The sequence below is a fragment of the Meleagris gallopavo genome, chromosome 25, assembly GCF_905368555.1.
Source record: "Meleagris gallopavo chromosome 25, MGAL_WU_HG_1.1, whole genome shotgun sequence".
Taxonomy (NCBI): Eukaryota; Metazoa; Chordata; class Aves; order Galliformes; family Phasianidae; genus Meleagris; species Meleagris gallopavo.
The window spans coordinates 5132169-5152101 of NC_139428.1; the positions used below are offsets into that span (position 1 = coordinate 5132169).

The window sequence follows — 19933 nt, forward strand, 5'->3', positions numbered from 1 at the left end:
CAGCCATGGGATGCACAGCACTGACAGCAGCCATCCCCGTCCCTCTGCGCTCTCCCTGCTGGAATTCTCTCCCCAGAAGAGCTCTAATTAGCTAATTCCTTCACTATTTATAAATCAATATGGAAACCCCTCTGCTTGATTCCCAGCACCGTTGGCTGTCCCTGTTGGAGGGGCCCCACTAAGGGCTGCAGGGTGAGCGACTGCTCCCTGATCCATCAGTCTGTGACAGTTGGTGTTGGGGTGAGCGGGGTGGGGGCACTCTGTGGGGTGGGGGTGCCCCCTCCTGCGGGCTGTCAGTGCTTACCACCTAGTAAATTAATAACCAGCAAGAGGTTTAAGTAGGTCTGGAAAGTGGAAAATAACATCAGCAAAGATCTCTCCTCCCTAAGGCCCTCTGGGCAGGAGCAGACAGATTTGGCTGCCTGTCCATCTGCTGGGGAGCAAACTGCCCCATAATCTGCAAATCCCCACCGCTTCCCGAAGCCCGGGAGGTGGCACAGGGCCTTCGGGCTCAGTTTGTGCCACGGCTTTGCAGGGGAAGGAGGATTTCAAGGAAAGATGTGGCTGAGAGCAACGTGTGCTGCTGAGATAAAAACCACCAGGAAAGCACAGGTGGGATTTTCTGCCTTTCTTCTTGTGCTGAAGGGGGGCTGCACTGCGACCTGCAGTCACACTGAGCATCACCTCCCATCCCTTCAGTTCTGTGCTCTGACGGCAGGGCAGCGGCGCTGAGAAGCATTTCCTCCCCTCCACCAAAACACAGCAGAGGTGGTCAGCAGCCCCAACCCTGGGACCCCATCCTGGTAACCCCTGGAACGGCCTCACAGCTCCTCCAGCCCAGCTCTGAGCTCAGTGTCCCCACGGTGGGAGCAGACAGGTCAGGACCAGGGTGCTCCGTGTGGGGGCTGTGCTCCCTGATGGGCACCGAGCTGGAGCTCGAGAACAAACGCCATGAGGCTCAATGTGTTCAGGTTCTGATTCAATGGGCTCAATTGGGCCAAAGCGAGCAGCCTCACTGGGCTCAAAACCCAAGAATTGGAAAGCTCTGCAGCCCCTTTGCACCCCCTTCCTCTGTTCCCTGCAGCCCCCGGATGGCTCCAGCAGCAGCAGCTGCCCAGCGACCGGCGACCGGCCGAAGCTTCATCAGCTGGCACCCAAAAGTCAATCAGGAAGATGCTGCCTGTTTTAATGAACAGAGAAAACTCGCACAGAGTGATGTGCGCCGGGGGGAGGAGGGAGGCTGGAGACAAAACATGACCTTGTTGGTGGAGGCACACAGCGGCACATTGTTTTCTTTTCCACCCCCTGGAGATGGTGGCCTTGATGCTGCGGGGTGCAGCTGGGGTTGGGAGCTGGAACCGGGTGCTGGGGTTGGGAGCTGGGGTTGGGGGCTGGGGTCTCGGGACTGGGATTGGGTGCTGGGGTTTGGTGCTGGGTTTGTTTCTTGCATCTTGGTGCCAGGGGTCTCCCAGTCTCTGGGGGCTCTGGTGCAGCTTTGGTTCACCACCCAGCTGTGGTCCCACCCAGCACACTTTGGAGACCCTCTGCCAGAACCACGATACCTGCGTGCCAAGTGAGCTGAGCACCCCGGGGTGCGCTGCCCAAAGCACCACAGAGCCCCAGTCTGTGCCAGCACAGTTCTGCTCTGGTGCTGTAATTGTGACCACGGTGCACTGCAGAGCATTGACCCTCAGCATGGACATCACTTTAGTCACTCTTCTCCTAAACTGCCCCTTTCCGGGAAACGAGAAAAAAACCAGAAAATAAAACCACTGGGGCGTATAGAGGGAGCTGGGGTGTAACTTTTGGTACCGTCCCTGAGGGAACTTCCGGAGGGGCAGATGGGGCCGGGGGGGAGCGGCGCCTCTGGGGCGGTGGGTCCGCGACAAGAGGGTGATGGGGCCGTCCTGGGGGGCGACGGAGCTGTGACAAGAGGGGACCCTCCAAGAGTCACCCCCCGCTCCCCTTCCCCACCCCCCACCCCCCCGTCGGGGGCGGCTGGCGGCCGTCAAACACCTCCGACCCCACCGGGGCGGTGGCTCAGCCCTGTCCCCCGCCCCCGGGGCGGTCTCGGAGCAGCGTCCCGCCCCCTCCCCACTCCTTATTACGGCGGCGGCGGGGGGCTCTGCCCACTGCCTCTCGGCGCCGCTCGCACCGCCGCGGCGGGGGGTGGGGGGGTCTGCGCCGCACCATGGGCAGCCAGGGCTCTAAGGCGGCCAAGGCGGAGGGCAGCGACCCGCCGGGGGGGCACGCAGCCGTCAACGAGTCCTCCAAAGCCAACGGGCAGGTAGGGAGCGGTGGGGGCCCCGTGGGGGCGGGCGGACAAAGGCGGCGGCGGCGGTGGGGAAGGAGGAGGGAGGAAAGGAAGGAAGAAAGGAAGGAAAGATGGGGAGGAGGGGTGGGGAAGGCTGTGAGCCCAGGGGGCACCGAGCGATGCGGCACCGCCCGCCGCCCCCGAGCCGCGCCCCGGTACCGCGCGGGGCTCCGTCCGCGGCCGCGCCCCGCGGGTGGGAATGAGCGGGGACGGAGCGCGGGCGCCGCCCGGTGGCAGCGCGGGGACCCCCTCCCGGTGGGACCCCCTCCCCCCGCGCATCGGTTCGGCGGCCTCGCGGCTGAGGGATGCGGGCTGGGGGTCCCGGCCGTGCCTAACGCCGCGCTGCTCCCGCAGGAGAACGGCCACGTGCGGCTCAACGGGGACATGACGCCCAAAGCGGGGGGTGACCCAACGCCCCTCAACGGCGCCGGCTCCGCCGAACCCCCCCGGGAGGACGGCACGGGCGGGGCGGGCGGTGAGGACACCATCGAGCCGGCACCGCCCGCGGACGGCGGGGAGGCGAAGCCCGAAGGCGCCGCGGCCCCCAAAGACACCCCCAAGAAGAAGAAGAAGTTCTCCTTCAAGAAATCCTTCAAGCTGAGCGGGATCTCCTTTCGGAAGAACAAGAAAGACGACGGGGACTCCGCCGCGTCCTCGCCCACGGAGGAGCAGAGCAAAGAGGAGCCCAAAGCCGAGGAGGACCCCGCGGGCGGAGCCGCCCCGCAGGAGGAGCGGAGCGGCGAGGGGCAGAGCGGGGCCGAGCCCAAAGGGCCCGACGGAGGGCACGGCGCGGAGGAGGAGGAGCCGCCCGCGGAGAACCGGGGGGACGCGGCCGCCGCCCAGCAGCCCCCCGAGCCCACGGCGGCTGAGCCCGCGGCGGCGGCGGAGCAGAAGGAGGAGTAGAGCCCCGCGCTCCCCTAGGACTAATTGTCCCTTCAGCCCTGTGACCCCGCGCACGGACTGCCGTTCCCGCACCGCCCAGCCGACGCAGAACTGACGGCGCTCCCTGAGCCCACCCCCCCGCCAGGACCTCCTCCCCACCCCCGGCACCGCTCGGAGCTGCCGAGCCCCGACAGCTGCAGCCCACATCCACCGCCCGTGGCCAGAACTGGAATTTACAGTCTGTAGGAGCCCGGAGCCCCACACCGCGGACTGCTCGGATCCTTTCTCTCCGTTTACATCCCCGGTTCTGCCTTCATTTAAAGTATTTTGCGCTTTTTATAGAAACCGAATGGTTTAAGAGCTAATCTGCTTAGGTTGGTTGTTGGTTGGGTGTTTTGTTTTTTTTTTTTTTTGTTTTGTTTTTTAATAGAGTCTTTAGTTTTGGCTTAAAAACCGTAATGCTTTGTAAGTCCGCTGTGTTTAATTCTGCTTCCATGGGGGAACTGCTGGGGCCGGGTGGAGGGAGGGCACTGCCCGCTGTATAATGTGAAGCGATGCTGTTTCCTCTGTAAATAATTTTTTTAATGGCCAAAACACACGATTTGCGATTTTCTAACTTCTGAAGGAAGAGGAAAAAAAAAAAAAAAAAAAAAAAAAAGGCTGTATGGGTTCTATTGTAACATTTGAAAGGAATAAATGGTGATCCCTTCACGGGTGAGCTCGAGTCCTTCTTGTCCCACACGGGGAGGGCAGCAGTTGCTTATGGAGCTCAGCAGCTGCTGCATTAATTGCCCTGCTCTCGCTAATTGACTCACAGCAGATGCAGAGCTGTGGCCACAAAGGATTTCCTCAGCACCGGACGCTGCCTCTGGGGGCTCGCGGCTCCGTGCTGCCATCGCGGGGCTGGATGGGCTCCGCTGGGGGCAGAGGGGCCCCTTCTCCTCAGGGCAACCCAGGCGGGCTGCTGGGAGGAATTCCGTGCCGTGAGTTCCGGTGAGCTGTTGCGGTGTGAGATCCCAAGCCGCGTCCGACGGTGAAGGAGTGACGTGCTGACATCACGTCTCCTCCCGGTGGGGCGCAGCGGGTGCTGCCAAGCTCGGTGCCGCGGAGCCGCGCTCTGCCCTGGGCGCTGCAGCCCAAAGGCAGCAGCTCCTCTGCTCGGCATCCAACGGCCCTGCCCCAAACCCTGCCGGCGGAGGTCGGGCGAGGGGCTGGGGGCGGCCCGGGGGACGCGAGGAGCGGGGTTCGCTCAGAGCGCCCGGCAGGGAAGGGATCGCGGTGCTGAGCCGCGGCCTCGAGGTAGAGATAAGAGCCAAAATGTCTGCGCGCAGCGTCCTCCTACCGACAGCAGAAAGCTGCGCGCAGGGGGGACTCATCCCGGCGGTGGTGGAGGGAGGGATAAAAGCCGAGCGGGTGCCGTGCGGCGCTGCGCTTTGTCGGTCCTTGTCGCTGCTGGGCTCCGTGCGCGGGGCTGCAGGAGCCGCGGCCGTGCAGACGTGGCAGCCATTTTAAGGCAGCCCGGCAGGGAGAAGGAGCGCGGAGGTCGGAGCAACGAGCGCGATGGGACGCGGCTGCTCGCAGCAGGGCTGTAAGCGGGAGCCGCGGCTCCTGGGCAAGGAAGGGCTGCGGCGCTCGAAGCTTTTCCTCCTCTCCTCGCAGCAGGTTGGGCTCACGAACCTTTCCCCTGCGTTTCAGCACACGATGCAAAGTCACCCTGCTCGATTAATGATTTATTTTTTCTAACCAGCTGAACAACAGATTATAAAAACAAAACCAAAAACCCAAACGGGCTCATGCAGAAAAAAACACACAGCTCCTTTTCCTTAACCTATGATTCCCCCTCCAGTTTAACGCCGCCTTCGGAGCAGCGCTAACAGCACACAAAGCACTGCTGGGGAGAACCAAGCCATGGAACGGCCGGAGTGCTGGGAGCGAGCAAACAACGTGCAGGACTTCAGTGCGGGGGGTGGGGGGAGAGGTGAAGGCTGCGTTGTAAAATTCAGGGAAATAAAAAGGAAATTTGAATGAACACCTGGAGCTGCAGCAATCTTCTGCGTGCTGCATGGGCTCTGCGCACCGCTTTGGGCTTCAGCGCTTCACCAGCACATCCACAGCCCTCCTGAGAGAAGGGAGCCTCCTCTTGCCCCACACTGTGACTTAAACCCGTGCTTCCCCTCGGCAGAAAGCAGTGCAAACTCAGACCAACCGTAGAAATGTATGTTTTATTACAAAGATTCTCAAAATTTAAAATAAAAGCATCTTTAAAAAACCACAATATATTTCCCCCCCCCCTCCCCAAGACACAAAGATACACTGATCTCTCTCGCTTCACATACAAACACTGAAGAGCAGGAGTGAGATGTCACTCAGGTTCCAAGAGACTACAAAACTTACGGTGGAAAAGGGGGGAAAAAAAGCATTTAAAAAAATAAAACATTTTAAAAATAACCTGTGTTAAGTTAGCAGCATTATTAGAGTTGAAACCACCAGCAGCACTCCGTGGGAGGTACAGATCCTCTTATGGACAGAGGAATCCCCCTGAGAAAGGAGAGCAGCGAGTCAGAACTGCCTGCAAAACTTCTGCAAAGTTGGAGCTCAGCGAAGCATTTCATGGAACGCTCATCTCACGCTCAGCTGTACAAAGCAAGGTGTGAGAAAGGCCAGCTCTGAGCACAAAAGACCTTTGGGTGTGAGATAACGTGTGGGAGTAGGAAGAGGAGTAGTTATAAAAGTGTACAGAGCCCCATCTGCTGTTTCCTTGTACAGATAACAGCTCAGACTGCTGATAAAAAGGTTCTCCGCATTTACTGGCCTTGAGAGCAAAGAGAGGAGAGGTTCCTTGAAAACGTGTCTACTTCAGAGTTTCTGTGAGTGACACACGAGGAGCAGAGGCATCAGCTGGGCTCTGTCTGTCCTGTTCTGCTGTGGTTTCAGCTAGGTCACAGATCAGTACTGAGAAGCAATTACAGCACACGTAGCTGAGGGCAGAAGCAGAAAGAGTGAAGCAGGCAGCCAGATGGGCAGAAACTCACCTCCCCCTGCACAGAGGGGCACAGCTATAGGAAACAAGTGTATAAAGATTCCATCCCTTCTCCTATTCGCAAAGCACAGCGCTGCCACGCTAACGAGGTCTGCCATCCCCTGGAAAACGTTCACCACCACGCCAGGGTGATTTTCACTTTGCATTTTCCAGATCTATACCTGCAGGGCTCTTGGGCAGATTCTCTCAAGCCATTTTCTGATCCGCTTGTAAGCTGCTTCATCTCTTTCCACAAGTTTGCTGCAGGGAGGTAGCCAACTCTGTTCAAGAACTGCACTATTTGACCCTGAGAAGCGGCACCAGCTTGCAGTTACTTGCCATGGTGGAATCAGACTGAAGACCAAAGGAACACTCAGTCTCTCACAGGCTTAATTTGGGAATTCGTATCTCCCACAAAAAAAAATAAAATGAAATAAAAGAGAAAGGAAAAGAAGAAGAAAAAAAAGTTTCATGGCCATCTTTCCACCTAACCTGAAATGCAGATACTACTTCTACTTAAATTATTCATTTTCAAGGGTGGTTACTTCAGAGGAGAGCAAAGAAAGGAAGTGATTCTTTTTTAAAGACACACTAAGGAGGCAGTGGAAGGCAAAGAGTGAAACTTCCCAGTCACCAATCCTGGGCAGTGCGGGTCTCTCTACTCTGCAGAGTCCTCCCTGTCTGCTCCCAGCAGAGTGCAGCAAGGAATAATTTACAGTCCTCAAGTCATTTATATATTTATATAGAAATATATACAGAAACATATATAAAATATAAATCCTGTGGAATGGGAGGCAACCAGAGAAGCTAACCTACGATAACTATGCACTGACAGGTACTGTCCAGCTGCAGCCATCTTAGGTGGATTTTGTCTCTTCCTTCACCCTGTGGAAGGAAGCAGTGGAAAATTCGGTTTAAACAAGAAACTGAGGCTGCACTACAAGCTAGAGCTGTGGCCATAAAAGTGCCACTGAGATGCTCCACCCTAACAACACTTAACGTGCTCTGATGTCAATCTCCCTTTAAAACCAGTGACATGTTACAGAATGCATAGTATTTTTTAGCCCTATTCTTTGGAGGCTCTCAGAGCTTTATCAGGTGTGCTGTCCCTCCCACGCTGACTTCCCCCTGCTCAGAGCCCATGACAAGGCATCCAAACCACCACGTCTCTACTCCAACCCCAGAAGCTGTGCAACATCCCATCAGGGGCATGGGGAAATGCACAGGGAAATACAAACTCAGGCAGTTAACTGCCAAGCCAAGAGACAGTGGGCTCACCCCTTGGGTTCGGCTTTCTCCTCTTTTGCTTTTTCTTCTTCTTTCTCGTCTAAGAAAAAAAAAAATTAAATTAAATTAAAAAAAGGCATGGAAGGGCAGTAGGAAATGCAGGCAATCAGCATCAGGCAATGCTCTACAGAGCCAGGAGGGCTCCCAGCCATAGCTCTCGTGCTTACCCTTCTTCTCCTCCTCCTCTTTTTCCTCTTCTGTTTTCGCACGCTTGGCCTTCTTAAAGTTAGCAACATTTTTGCGCCCTCCTTCCCCTTCATCTTCAGAGTCAGAGAATTCCTCATCGCAGGATATTCTCTTATCAGAATTGCGGACTGAGAGTGAAGGGGAGAAGAGGTCAGAAGATACTGCACACCAATGCTTGGAGATGTACCCTCTGTGTACACCCACACACACGGCAAGGAACCAATAAACCGACACAGCTCACAGTGAGATCGCAATAAAAACACTTCATCTACCTGCCGTGTCTTTTAACTGACTGCTCCTGACTGCTTATGCTTAATCTGAGCTCACGTGTGGGACGTGGATTAGGCGCAGTGTGATGTTTAGACTTGACAGCATGAGCAGGTTAACACACCTCGAACTGAGAAAATCTGACTGCCAGACCTGAAGGCCATCGGCCAATCTGGGTAACGAGCAGCATTTTCAGAGGCAGGCAACGTCTGGGACAACCTGATAGCCTCCCAGAAAGTAATCTGTCACAGCACCTGTGCCACAGGAACTGTTTAAATCCTCACATGAATGCCTGTGTTCTTCCTTTATGGAAACTGTCTGGCAAAAATGCTCCCAGGGAGAACAACTCCACCAGTCCTGCAGCTCGGCATCACTGCTTTATCTTACAAAACCCATCAGAACAACGGGCATAGATTCAAACTGAAGAACCCCTAAACTGAGGTCAATCTAAGTCATATACCCTTCTCTCTTTAATAAGGTACTTCAGTTTAGTGCCTTCATGCTTCTCCAGCAATCTGATCCCGCTCAGCTTTGGCACCCACAGGCTCTGCACAGCACACTTCCCAGCAGTGCAATGCAGCCACGCCAGAGACAAGCACGTACTTGAAATGCGCTTCTCAGGATCTTCTTCCTCTTCATCTCCACTGTCTTCCTGAACAGCATCCTCAGGAATTGGCTGCATCTGGACGCCAGGGGCATGAGGCAGCATGCGCAGATTCTCAAAGAGACGCTGCCTAGAGCCAGCCAGGAAAAGAATACGTTTGTATTTAACCAGCAAAAGGTGCCAGCCTGGTGGAGAAGGGCAAACACTTACTTGATCTTCTCGAGATACTCGTTGGTATTCTGGTTAGTCATGTTTGAGGGACTGATGTGCAGCTTAAAGTCTGGTCCGAAGTACTCAAAATAGTCATTATATGGGAGTTCTGCAGACAAGTTAAAATAGAACAAAAATCAAATCACCTCTGGACCAGTAATGAAATGCCTCATATACAGCTGATTTCAGTGCTCAGTAAGAGCGCAGCTGCGTTTTCCTATGGACAGGAGCTGAGCATTTCATAGCCCAAACTCAGATCAAAACAGACGGCTTAGCAACAGGGCAGTCTAAGCTTACTTGGCAGTTAAACGCTATCAGTGTGCACAAAAGTTTGCAGTAGAAGGTCGTCTCGTCTCAGCACAACAGCAAGACTGCTGGGTATCTCCTGATGGAGGGGAAAACTACAGGGCTATAACAAACAAGAGCAACTACTGCAAACCATGGGCTCAAAAAGCTCTTCCACAATAGCAGTCAAAAGCTAATGAAACATCTTATGGTTCCTGACTCTCACACTACCTCCCTAAGCTCTGTCACTAGGTAGTCACTGTCCCTTATCCTGCCTCAAAGGCTCTAGGGGAAAATTACCATTTGGGATCTCAGTGTCCAAAGCCACAGCAGTCTCGTAGGTCCAGCATCTGGCCACGTTGCGGATCGTGTAGCCACCTCCTCCCAGCATCAGCATGGGCAAATTAAAACTTTTGACAAACTCCACACACTTGGCATGACCTGCAGCAAGGCAGAGGGGAAAAAGGTGAGAGCCCCATGGAACAGACATATTTTTCAGTGAAAAGTAATAAGATGATTTATGCCAATTTAACACAGGCACTGTGCTGAACAGTTCTGGCTACTTGGCATCACAGACCCAGCCTCACTACTTTGATGGAAACACGGTATTCTTACCTTTGATGGTCAGATTAAAACAACCCAGCCTGTCTCCGGACAGAGAATCTGACCCACACTGCAGGACAACTGCACTAGGCTGGAATGTCTCCATCACTTTAGATATCACCTAAACAAGAAAGTCGTTGTTACACTTTCTCCACAGGACAGTGTCACAGCAACACAGTAATGTCCAGCAAGTGACATGAAGACATCCCTAGTGTTCCCACAGCTGCTGATTCTCATATACTGGTGACACTGGGGCTCTTACCAAGAAAAACTTACTGATGACAGGCTGCAATTGTTAGGGAGGAACACAGCCACTGAGGAATCTTACAACAGCAGTCTGAGTCTCCCTAAAGAATGGCTCCACGAGCCACCCAGTGACAAAGCATGATGCACAAAGAATCGCTCAGCAAAGACACTTACCGGCTTGAATATTGCCTCATAGGACTCATCATCAATCCCATCCCGGAGGGGATAGTTGACAGCATAGTACTTGCCTTTGCCTGCACCAATGTCCTGTTAGAGGGAAAGACAGGACAGAGCACAAGGTCACCACAACACACAAACTGCACTGCAAACTATGAATGGAAGTCCAGGAGTCTATTGGTGTAATCTGAATGTAAGCAGAAGCTCTCATGGTTGGTACTGTCATGGTGTAAGAAGGCAAGAGCCAGCTGAGCCCAACAGCGATGTGTTTGGCAGAAGTGGAAGCATTTGGACCTCTGCTCAGGGAAGAAGAACCCACTACCATCACTGTTGGAAATGTCAACAAGATGCACCAACACATACTAAAGCAATCCTGATAAACTTTCACCAAAAAGCCTGTGTACACTGGAAGTAGCTGAAGTGACCGAGATGCCACCAGAAGGCTGCTAAATAACTGATATCTAAGCCTTGATTTTATTACACAGATCTACTACTGCACAGGCCAAGTTCATAGGAACCATGCATCCTCTCTAAGAGCCAAGCCAGCTGCCACATACATATACTTTCACCCTCTCTAAAAGGATGCTACAGAGCGGTGGATTTAGCTCAATTAATGTGAAAGCAAATAGAAGAAAGTGATCACATTTCAAAGAAATTTTCTGCTAAGGTTTCACTCTCACCCGCAGGTCCCCTGTTCCTGGGAAGTACTCTCCATACTTATGAAAGGACACGGTCATCACACGGTCTGTGGTATAGAAGGCTTCCTCCACACCATCTCCATGGTGAATATCAATGTCGATATACAGGACCCTCTGGTGATACCTAGGATCAGAAAGGAGTCAAAATGCTGCATTTCTTCAGAGCGTGCCCAGAGCAAATGGGAAGTGGGCAAAGAACCGTGCAGAGATTCCCAGGCTGCACAGCTCCCAGCAGTTGTCTTTCTGGTGCAAAAGAAGTGTGGAGAATGGACCCGTGTTTTGCTCAGCAGTGGAACAGAATCCCTGAGCCACAAAGTGGCTTTTACTGCTGCAGCTGATCTCTGAAGGCAGACTTGACTCAGTTTATTCAGATCCAGCCAATGGACTCTACATTTTTATGTCCAAGCCTCCCACTGAGGTCTGCCTTGAGCCAACAGCCACCAGGGTGAGCAGCAGACAGACACATCTTACAGCTGTGCACCCTTCTCTTGGGGGAGGAGAAGGGCCTAAGAGCAACTACAAAATGCTCCAAGCCTTCTGCTTCCTGCACAGCGTCATGGTTAGGCACACCCCTTCTGCACAGAGGGTACTACAACCCAAAAATATGGCTGATTAAGACCTCCCTGGAAAATTCAGCTAAAAAAAAGCAACAATAACAGCAGACTGGGAAGTGACGAAGACTCAGAGGACTGCACCTACTTTAAGAGCTCCAAGATAGCCAGGACAATGTCGTTGACATAACAGAAGCCAGAAGCCTCCGACTTTTTAGCGTGGTGGAGGCCTCCTGCCCAATTCACAGCAATATCTGTCTGCTGCTTGTTCAGCTTCACAGCGCTGGCTGTTGGGAGAAGAATCACAAAATGTTAGCACGAGGGCAAAGGACCAATGGCAGAGCCTCGGGGTGAAGCACAGGTCTCCTGTCATCACATCACTGTTTGTGCTTTTGGGCACAAGCCCAAGTCCGAGGATTTAAACACTGGATGTCTCAACAAACAAACAAAGGAAAGGGAAGAGAAAAGCAGCCTCTATTTCGCATGCACACACTTTTGACTGCTTCCCCCACTCGCCTCAGAGCACGAAATCTGCACAAACAAGTGCACTGCTCTGTAGCCCGGGTCACACCTGAAGACAGCCTAGAATTCCCAGCGTGCCAAACAACGGAACTTTGAGGAAAGGTTTTACCCAATATATATTTAGGTCAGTCACTGAACATGCATTCAGACAAAGAACATCCTCTTCCCCTGCCTCCTCCATAAACCTTCTGCAATTTTGCAAGTCTCCAAGGATTAAAACAAGTGATACATTCTGGGGACGTACAATCTTGGGGTCACAAAGCACAGCTATTTCAAGAAACAACGTAAGAATGCTGCAGTCAGCACTCGTAGGTACTGCTGAGCTCTGTGACAGGAAATGGAGATTTCTAGATGTCACTGTGGGAGTAGTGGCCACAAAGCTCTACTGTAGATGCACAGTAACACGGTCCTGCACTACCACCACTTCTTGCAACAAAGTACTTTAAATGTCCCAGCTCTTGCCTCAGGGCCAGAGACAACTGGCTTTCTGTTAAAAAGAAAGAAAAAGTAACCTTTTTTGCTTTTTAGTTTGCACCTACACAAAGCAACATTTTTTACATCTTTTTTTTCTGTGCAGCTCACATCATTTTTTTAATTATTACTGGTAAAACTCCACTGCTGCTGGGGTCTGTCTGTCACCTACACGGGGTCATCGAAGTAGCTCAGAGCAATAAAGATTTGCTTAACAAACAGAGAGGGATCTGTCAATATGCAAGGCTGGAATTCCACGGGGAAGAAATCTTAACCTAAGGAAGTCAGAAATAGGTTCACAGGGCTCCCCCACCTACAATAAACCACTTTCTCAGGCAGAACAACTTTATAAACATCTGCTTAGGAGAAGACCATAGGACAGCTGAGCTTACCAACTGAGCCTCCAGCAGAGAGCTGACAGAACTCAAACAGCCCATCGAACACAGGGCAGTCCTCCCCGACGTTAACTTGAAAAGAATACATAAGAATTAGTAAGACCAAGTCACAAAGAAATGGTAAAGCTTAAAAAAAAAAAACAAAAAACCAACCAGAGAAGCACTTTAATTAACTGAAAAATTACCACACACAAATGACAAATGACAGAACACGAAGGCAGTCACACCAGCACTGCTGCTGCCATGGGAAGGATGCTCCCAGCACAGCTGGTGCCAGGAGCTGCAGGACAGGCACGCCACCTACTGGGTCCTGGCTCAGAGGGAGGCTCCTTTCCAGTCACCTCAGAAAGGAGCGTGCAGGGAGAGCTGCTACCCCTGAGAGCAGCACAGGCCCTAACAGTTGGCAGGTTTGCTGTGCTTGGCTCTATTGGCAGCTGGTGCTGCTCAGCAGGGCCACGCACACGCTGTGCAGGAAGGAGGCAGCACCCCTCGCCATTAAACACACAGCAGGCTTGTGTTAAATCTGCATTTTACAACGTTTGCTTTTAGAAGCAAAAAGAAAATCTGTATTTTTGTACCAACATCTGGAAAGTGTTCATTTTGGGGGGTTTTCGGCTGTTGGTTTTTTTTTTTTTTCCCCCCTGTGTTTAACAAACACCACAGATCTTGCAGCATGAGACACTCAGCAGCACACAGCCTTCACAAGGAGTGGGATAACAGAACTCTCAGTGTAGGACAGAGGTTTCTGAAAGGGACAATGCCCAGCAAGAGTCCCAGAAGGAAGTAATTGCTCCCAGATTCTGATGGTTGCAGCAGGGCGTAGGAAACTGCAAACGTTGAATAACTACTCTAAGAAGATTTCCAAGTTAAGTGAGGAGAATCGAAGTCATCAATTTCCGCACACTTTCCATTACAACAAACTGAACTTCTTGCCCTTTAGGTTACAGAATGGTTTTTCCAAGCCCTCCTGCAGGACTCAGCAAAGTGATGTAAGAAAACGGTTCAGTACCTTTACTGCCCCTCAGAAGTTTGCGGGCAGCACTGACTGTATTTGAGGGCTTCCCTCTGCTATCCTGGCAAAAACAGGAAGAGCTGCTGCATAAATATAAGCCAGTTGAGCTGCTTCTCACCAGGAGGCTGAAAGCAGCCAGGACTACTAGAGAGCATTGTTAATAACTGGGGTCAACCACTTGGCTACGGGCATGAAGCTCAGGTGCAAGACGAGAGGCACGGATGCTCCCACCTCCTGACAGCAGGTAGGGGAGGAGCTTTGGAAGCATCCTTGTGGAAATCACAGCCCCATCCTTTCCTCAAAAGGAAAGGTAAAGCACCAAGCAGGCCACAGAGACCTGCCACCGTGCCCAGGAGTGCTGACCTTGTCTCCTTCACCGCTCATCTCTGCTCTGAGCCTCTCGTGCCAGTTTTTCAGCCAGGCAGAAGCTTGTTCTTTGCAAGAAAACAAAGGCAGGGGCTTATTTTCCCTGCTGAATAAAAGATCTGCCCTCTGTGTGTTTAAGATTAATTTTCATACTTTGCCTCCTTCAGTTAAAAATAGTTCTGTGGAAATACAGTAGAGAAAACGTTGCCTACCAGAGAGCAGAGTGGGTGTTCATGAGCCGTATCAGCTTCAGGGGTAAACAGTTCAGCTTGTGTAAATATATACTTTGGTATATTAAGTCAAATTATTTACTGTAGGAGGTCTTTCAATGTATATTACTCGTGTACCATACTATTCATTCCTATTATGTGCTTGTGCCTAAACATCTGTCCCTTTCAGCTAATACCACATTTTCAAGTCCCCTCACTTCAGGCTCAAGACTCGTATTTCTTTTAATTTGGAAATCACATTTGACATGAATGAATCCTGTGGGCTTTTGTCTTTTTTTCTGCTCTCAAGGAAAGCAGTGTACATGATCAAAATAATGTTTAAAAGAACCTTGAGCCTTCCCCCTCGATTTGCCTTTATGACCTGACACAAAACATCACCTCAGAGTTTAAGACAGACCAAAAAAAAAAGGTTTCTGCAGCATTAAAGCTGCCAAGAGATCCTCAGCACTTCCACGGACTGCAGAGGTTAGAGGAATAGATATCTCACAAAAAAAGAAGAAAGAACATTCTAACACAAAGCACAGGCACCATCATGCATCTCAAACTCCCCCCTTCCAAGCAATTGTAGCTCTGAAAATCCTTCAGAGTTCCTGATGATTTTGATGAGCCTCTTTTTAAAAATAAAATCTAAATTTAAAAACACACCACCTTGTCCCATCCTGATACCTTCAGTTATAAGATAAGCAATTACAGCAAATACATGCAGCTCATAAAAGGAGCAGTTCAATCACCTCCAGGCCAGGAAGATAATTCAGGAGAGTTTCCACTAAAGCACAAGATCAGAGAAGACCATCGGGTCAAACGGTTCTCCTCAGCTCATGTGCCACCCTGCCTTGAGAGGGACTCGTTTTCAAATCCTTGATTTAACAGATAAACAGAACACAAAGTCTGGAGAAATGCAGGTCCTGAGGGCTTCTCCTGCTCTTTTCATCCTGAGCTCCTAAAGCTCACCCAGGATCCCCAGAAGCACAACACTTAGCGCCGACAGCCCCACGCACACAGCTTACATCTCTGCATCTGCTTGCTGTACTCAGACATGTTGTCTGGGCGGATGGATCTCAGGAATTTGATGTAGTCGTCGCTGTGGTACTTGGTCATCTCCTCCGCGTTCGCCTTGTGAGGGCGCTGCAAGGACACAGGGTTTGGTTGGAATGCTGCCCTCCCCAAATCCCATTTCCAGTCTCAGATTTACTCCCAGAAACAGCAAAAATAATAAAATAAATCAATGAAGTAGCAGCACTAGACAAGAGAAACTTATTTTCAAAGGCAAAAAAGCCATTACTGCAGACTGGGACATACTACGTATCTAGGCAAAGAAAATATTTAAGCTACAGAGAGAAAACCAATTTTCCAGACTCCAAAGCTTATCTGAAGCAAAGAACATCTCGCTGCAAGAAATCAGAATGCAGCAGAAATATGTCAACACAACCATTTAATCCTTTTTACTTTCCTCTTTGGCTTGTCGACAGAGAACTTACGAGCTTGAAGCACCAAAATTACAACTGACAGTGCACTAAGATCCTGCATGCACACTTCTCCTCATCACACTTACATATATCTCCATCTTCCTGTAAAGGCCGTAGTTCAGCAGTAGGTTGTGGGTCATCCGGATCCTGTGGGGCTTCATGGGGTGTCCCTGGCCATAATAATAGTTTCCAACATCACCTGGGGACAGAAAGGATTTTGTTACAGCAGGGAAAAACATGAACTGCTTCAAATGCAACCACTCAAACCACATCTGTCACGTTGTGTGCCCATCAGCAGCCCATCTGTTCACAGGGGGACGGGTCTGCACATCATCTGCACCATCAGAAAGCTTTATCCCAGTCCGACTTATGGACAAGGGGGTATGGCCAAGCGTGGAGGATTTCCGTGGCAGATCTGGGGAAGGCAGCCCAGCTAAACACTGAGCAGCTGACAACGCGGTGAAGCTGGAGCAGCTCCAGCCTTCCTGGCAGGAGGAGGTTGGGCACCACGTCTGCTGGTCCTCACTTAGCAAAGGACAGCTCTCTAATGTCCTTCCCCGGGTTCAGCCCCACGATGGGACCTCACACTCACAGAGCTTCCCTGAGAAATTCAGAGCTCTCTGAGCAGAAACCTGCAAGCCAGGAGGCACACGAGTTTAATCCCAGCTCAGACAGTGACTCATCAGCCAGCACACGTAGCCACTTTGCCTCAGTTTACTACTGTTTACCCGGCAGACATGAGACTCACAGCTGCTAATTCTGTCAATAAGCAAATCGCAGCACAGCTTTACGGCTCCAGTTATTCTCATCCCTTACTGTTGCCTGAAATCCTTTGGAAATCCTTCATTCTATGGCACCAGGTTAATTTTCAGGAAGTCAGCACCTTGCAATTACATCCCACAGGTCAGCTCCCCACGCAGATATTCTTCCATCCAGTGAAAGCTGAACTGCTGTATCTCCCACTGGTTTTTCCCTCCTCTCCCAGGGCACAAATTTCCGTGGTGTTTTCCATAGAATTTAACTTTCAGATTTCTGTCCCCTGCCTGATGGGGCAATGAGAAGCTCTGCTAAAAGCAGGGAATGCACAGAGCCACACGCAGCAGCAACGCTGCACAAGCCTCATTTTCTTAAGAAATCAAACTAAGTCATTCACATAGTTTTACAGCTCCCCATCAGTTTAGGAAGCAAGAGACCCAACCCGGTCTGGCCGGTGACTCAGCTGGGAGCATTAATATTTCATCACCAATCTTAACATACAGGAGAAACTGCTACTTCCTCACAGCACACAGCTGTAATGCCTCCTCCAGTGGGCACGAGCCTCCTTCCATTTAAAGATGCAAACCCCACGCCCAAACCATCCTGCTGCCGGAATGTGCCTGTGTGATGCCACAGTGAAAGTAGGTGGGTTTTGCCTGCACCAAAACCAGGACATGTTAAGCTCTGGGAAATTACTAGGGATGCTCAAAACCCCATCTAGGAAATACAAACACAAAACTACACAAAGCTTTGAAAAATTATTGCCTCTCTTCTTTACCTCGGGCTGTCAGCGAGACCCCAGACGTGTCTCACCACAAGCCCTGCTGCTCAGCAGAGGGCTCAGGCGTGCTAATGGGTGCTTGTGAAGTGTGAGAATTCAGCAGAGACCTCTTCCTGTCTGCTGGGGTTAAGTAAAGCCCCATATTGGAGCTAACAAAAGAGAATTTCCCATTTTCAGTTCAAACCCTTGCACACAACCCCAGCACACCTCAGCATGTCCATGAACGACCCGTGCCATACAAGATTTCTTTTTCCCCAACCTCTCCACCCTATCCAGACCCTCTCCCACAGCTCAGGCAGTGACCTCCACCGCAGTTTCCTTCTTCTGAAATTTATGTCAGGACCTCCCTTCAGGAACCACTGCACCAGACTGCTCTGCTTTCACCTCTCTGTGTGACAAAGACCCTAACAAACCACCCACCCACAACTGCACATTATGCCTTCCGTGACAAATAAAGCACACTTCCCACTTCCCCCCTGTGAATGTTTGCCAGCCCCTCATAAAAGAGCAGTGGAAACAAGGCACTAAAACCTCACCACGTGGGTGAGGGCAGCTACAGACAAGGGGGAATGACACTAACTTCATTTTGTTACCATGCAATAAAGACCGGAAGGATATCACTCTGCTTAGCGTTCACAGCAAGACAACCACTTATTTTGTGTTCAAAACATCATCTCATGCCTTGAAGGATGTTAGCTTGTTCACAAACTGGAAAGTATCCTTGTGAACATGGAAGATTCTAAGGAGGGAGAAGTTTGGACATTGAGAGTTCTTCCACACGCGGGTTGCTTGCGCACATACAGCACTTTGCCACTTCCTGCAAGCCCTCTGTGTGCTTAAACCAGGCCTGAGTGAGCCCAGGGCTCCAGCACCCCACTGCACTTTGAGATGATGGGTGTTCCAGAGGAGACTGTGCTGAATTCAGGCAGTTCTGCTGCTCTGATCCCCTCTTCCTCACCCTGCCTGCCTGAAGACACAGGGCCAGCACCACAGGATGCAATCCTACTGCTCATGTTTGCTTCTCAGAAGAAATGAGAGCCCTCACTATCTGCCCAACGCAGAAAGCAGTTTAGAAGAGCTCACTTTATTGCTTGAGCATGGAATACATCCACTTGCCAGGGGAAGAAAAAAAAAAAAAAACAGCAATAAAGTTTTTATTTGACTTCATAGACTAAAAACCACAACAAAAAAGAGAACTGCACAATACCTTTTGCACAAAGCAATCCCAGAGCCTAACAAAAAGCCGTCCATCACTGAGGTCACCCTCCAAAGGGGAGGGGGCTGTGAACGCACCCAGGGGGATGAGCTGTGCTTTCTGCCACGGTGCCAGTGGGGAAAGCGCCCGAGGCAGCTGGCTGTAACGCCCGGCTCCTCCCCCACCCCAGAGGGAAGATTAAAAAGCCAGAAAGCAGAGCTCAGCGTCCCGAAGGGCAGAGAACAGCAAAGGCGGCCCCCAGCAAGGCCACACCAGCGCTGTGCCCCAGTGCCCCCCGTCCCGTTCCGCGCTCCACGGGGACACCGCTGATCCCAGCGGGAGCTCCAGCAGAGCCCCTTCCTCCCCTCGCAGCCCCTCCCCCCTCCAAACCTCTCACAGCCGCCCTGCTCCTTTCCCAGCCCCCAAAGCCCCCCCAGACGGCTCCCCTGCCCCCATATCCCTCGCCCCAATTCCCCCCGGCACCCAACGCCCCGCTGCAGCCCCGAACCCCCCAAACCCCTCCAAGCTCTTCCCCTCCCCCCCCCGCTCCCCACAGCCCCCAGCACCGCCCCTCCCCCCGTCTCGGCCCAGCACAGCCTGCAGACCCCACCTCACACGGACCCCTATCGCCCCTATGCCCCCCCAGCCCAGCCCCCATCTCACACAAACCATTACCCCAAGCCCCTTCCCGTCCCCCCCGCAGTCCCCCCATCCCGCTCCCCACCGCTCCGCACCATCGTAGTAGTAGCAGACTTTCCGCTTGGTCCCCTGCGTCAGCGCCATTTTCCTGCCTCCCCACGGCCGCAGACCCTACCGCCGCGCAGCGCAACGCAACCCGCCCCACCGGCCGGGGCCCCACCGCCCCGCCCCCCGCGGCCCGACGGCCAATCGAAACACTGCTCTCCACCCCTTCCAGACCGCCGGCCAATGAGGAGTCGAGGCGGCGGCGCGGCGGAGCCAGCAGGCTAGGCGGAGCGGCGGGCCGCACCACCGCGGGGCGCGGGGCCAGGTGGGCGGGGCGGAACCATTCTGCGAGGAGGGAGGGGGGGGAACAGGTGTGGCCGAACCATTCCCAATGTGCCGGGAGGGGGGCGCGGCACGGGGCTTCGCAGCGCTGGGGCGGGCAGGGCGTCGAGCCGGGGCAGCAGCGCGGCGTCGAGCCGTGGAGCCCGGTTCGTGTGGGGCTGGGCTGCGGCCCACACCGGGTCCGAGGCACTTCCTACCCTGCTGCGGGCAGGAGAGACCGGCAGCAGGGAGAGCCGGGCCCGGTTGGCAACGACCCCAACCCTGTGGGCCTCGAGTCCGTGGCCGCCATCCGAGGGGAGCCGTGAGCTCTGCCTGAGGCCCCGCCCGAGCCGTGAGAGGTCCGTGGCCTCTGCTGCGGCCCAGCCCGGGCCGTGAGGGGCTGCC

The 19933-nt window shown here is 52.6% G+C and overlaps 2 protein-coding genes and 1 long non-coding RNA gene across 3 annotated transcripts; 2 read left to right on the top strand and 1 right to left on the bottom strand.

The window, feature by feature from the left end:
* The first annotated feature begins 2108 nt into the window (after positions 1-2108).
* On the top strand, positions 2109-3907 carry MARCKSL1 (MARCKS like 1). Its single transcript, XM_085208886.1, has 2 exons — positions 2109-2287; positions 2669-3907. The coding sequence occupies exons 1-2, from the start codon at positions 2192-2194 to the stop codon at positions 3215-3217; spliced, it is 645 nt and encodes a 214-aa protein (XP_085065012.1). The 5' UTR covers positions 2109-2191; the 3' UTR covers positions 3218-3907.
* Positions 3908-4196: 289 nt separating this feature from the next.
* On the top strand, positions 4197-6682 carry LOC109370926 (uncharacterized). Its single transcript, XR_002121487.3, has 2 exons — positions 4197-4266; positions 5043-6682. It is a non-coding gene; the product is annotated as an uncharacterized LOC109370926 (long non-coding RNA).
* A 254-nt stretch (positions 6683-6936) lies between these two features.
* On the bottom strand, positions 6937-19395 carry HDAC1 (histone deacetylase 1). Its single transcript, XM_085208864.1, has 14 exons — positions 19258-19395; positions 15878-15990; positions 15333-15450; positions 12715-12789; positions 11478-11616; positions 10761-10902; positions 10078-10170; positions 9670-9778; positions 9355-9495; positions 8770-8878; positions 8559-8689; positions 7670-7816; positions 7494-7542; positions 6937-7100 (listed from the first exon to the last, which is right to left on the bottom strand). Exons 1-14 carry the CDS (start codon positions 19304-19306, stop codon positions 7073-7075), a joined length of 1443 nt encoding a protein of 480 aa, XP_085064990.1. The 5' UTR covers positions 19307-19395; the 3' UTR covers positions 6937-7072.
* Between the last annotated feature and the right edge of the window lie 538 nt (positions 19396-19933).

Coding starts and splice junctions, on each gene's coding strand:
- HDAC1 (XM_085208864.1), bottom strand. CDS start 19,306: ATGGCGCTGACGCAGGGGACCAAGCGGAAAGTCTGCTACTACTACGAT. Junction 10,171..10,760: donor CAGGAACAGGGGACCTGCGG/GTGAGAGTGAAA, acceptor TCCCTCTAACAG/GACATTGGTGCAGGCAAAGG. Junction 7,101..7,493: donor GAGAAAGCCGAACCCAAGGG/GTGAGCCCACTG, acceptor TTCCTTCCACAG/GGTGAAGGAAGAGACAAAAT.
- MARCKSL1 (XM_085208886.1), top strand. CDS start 2,192: ATGGGCAGCCAGGGCTCTAAGGCGGCCAAGGCGGAGGGCAGCGACCCG. Junction 2,288..2,668: donor CCTCCAAAGCCAACGGGCAG/GTAGGGAGCGGT, acceptor CTGCTCCCGCAG/GAGAACGGCCACGTGCGGCT.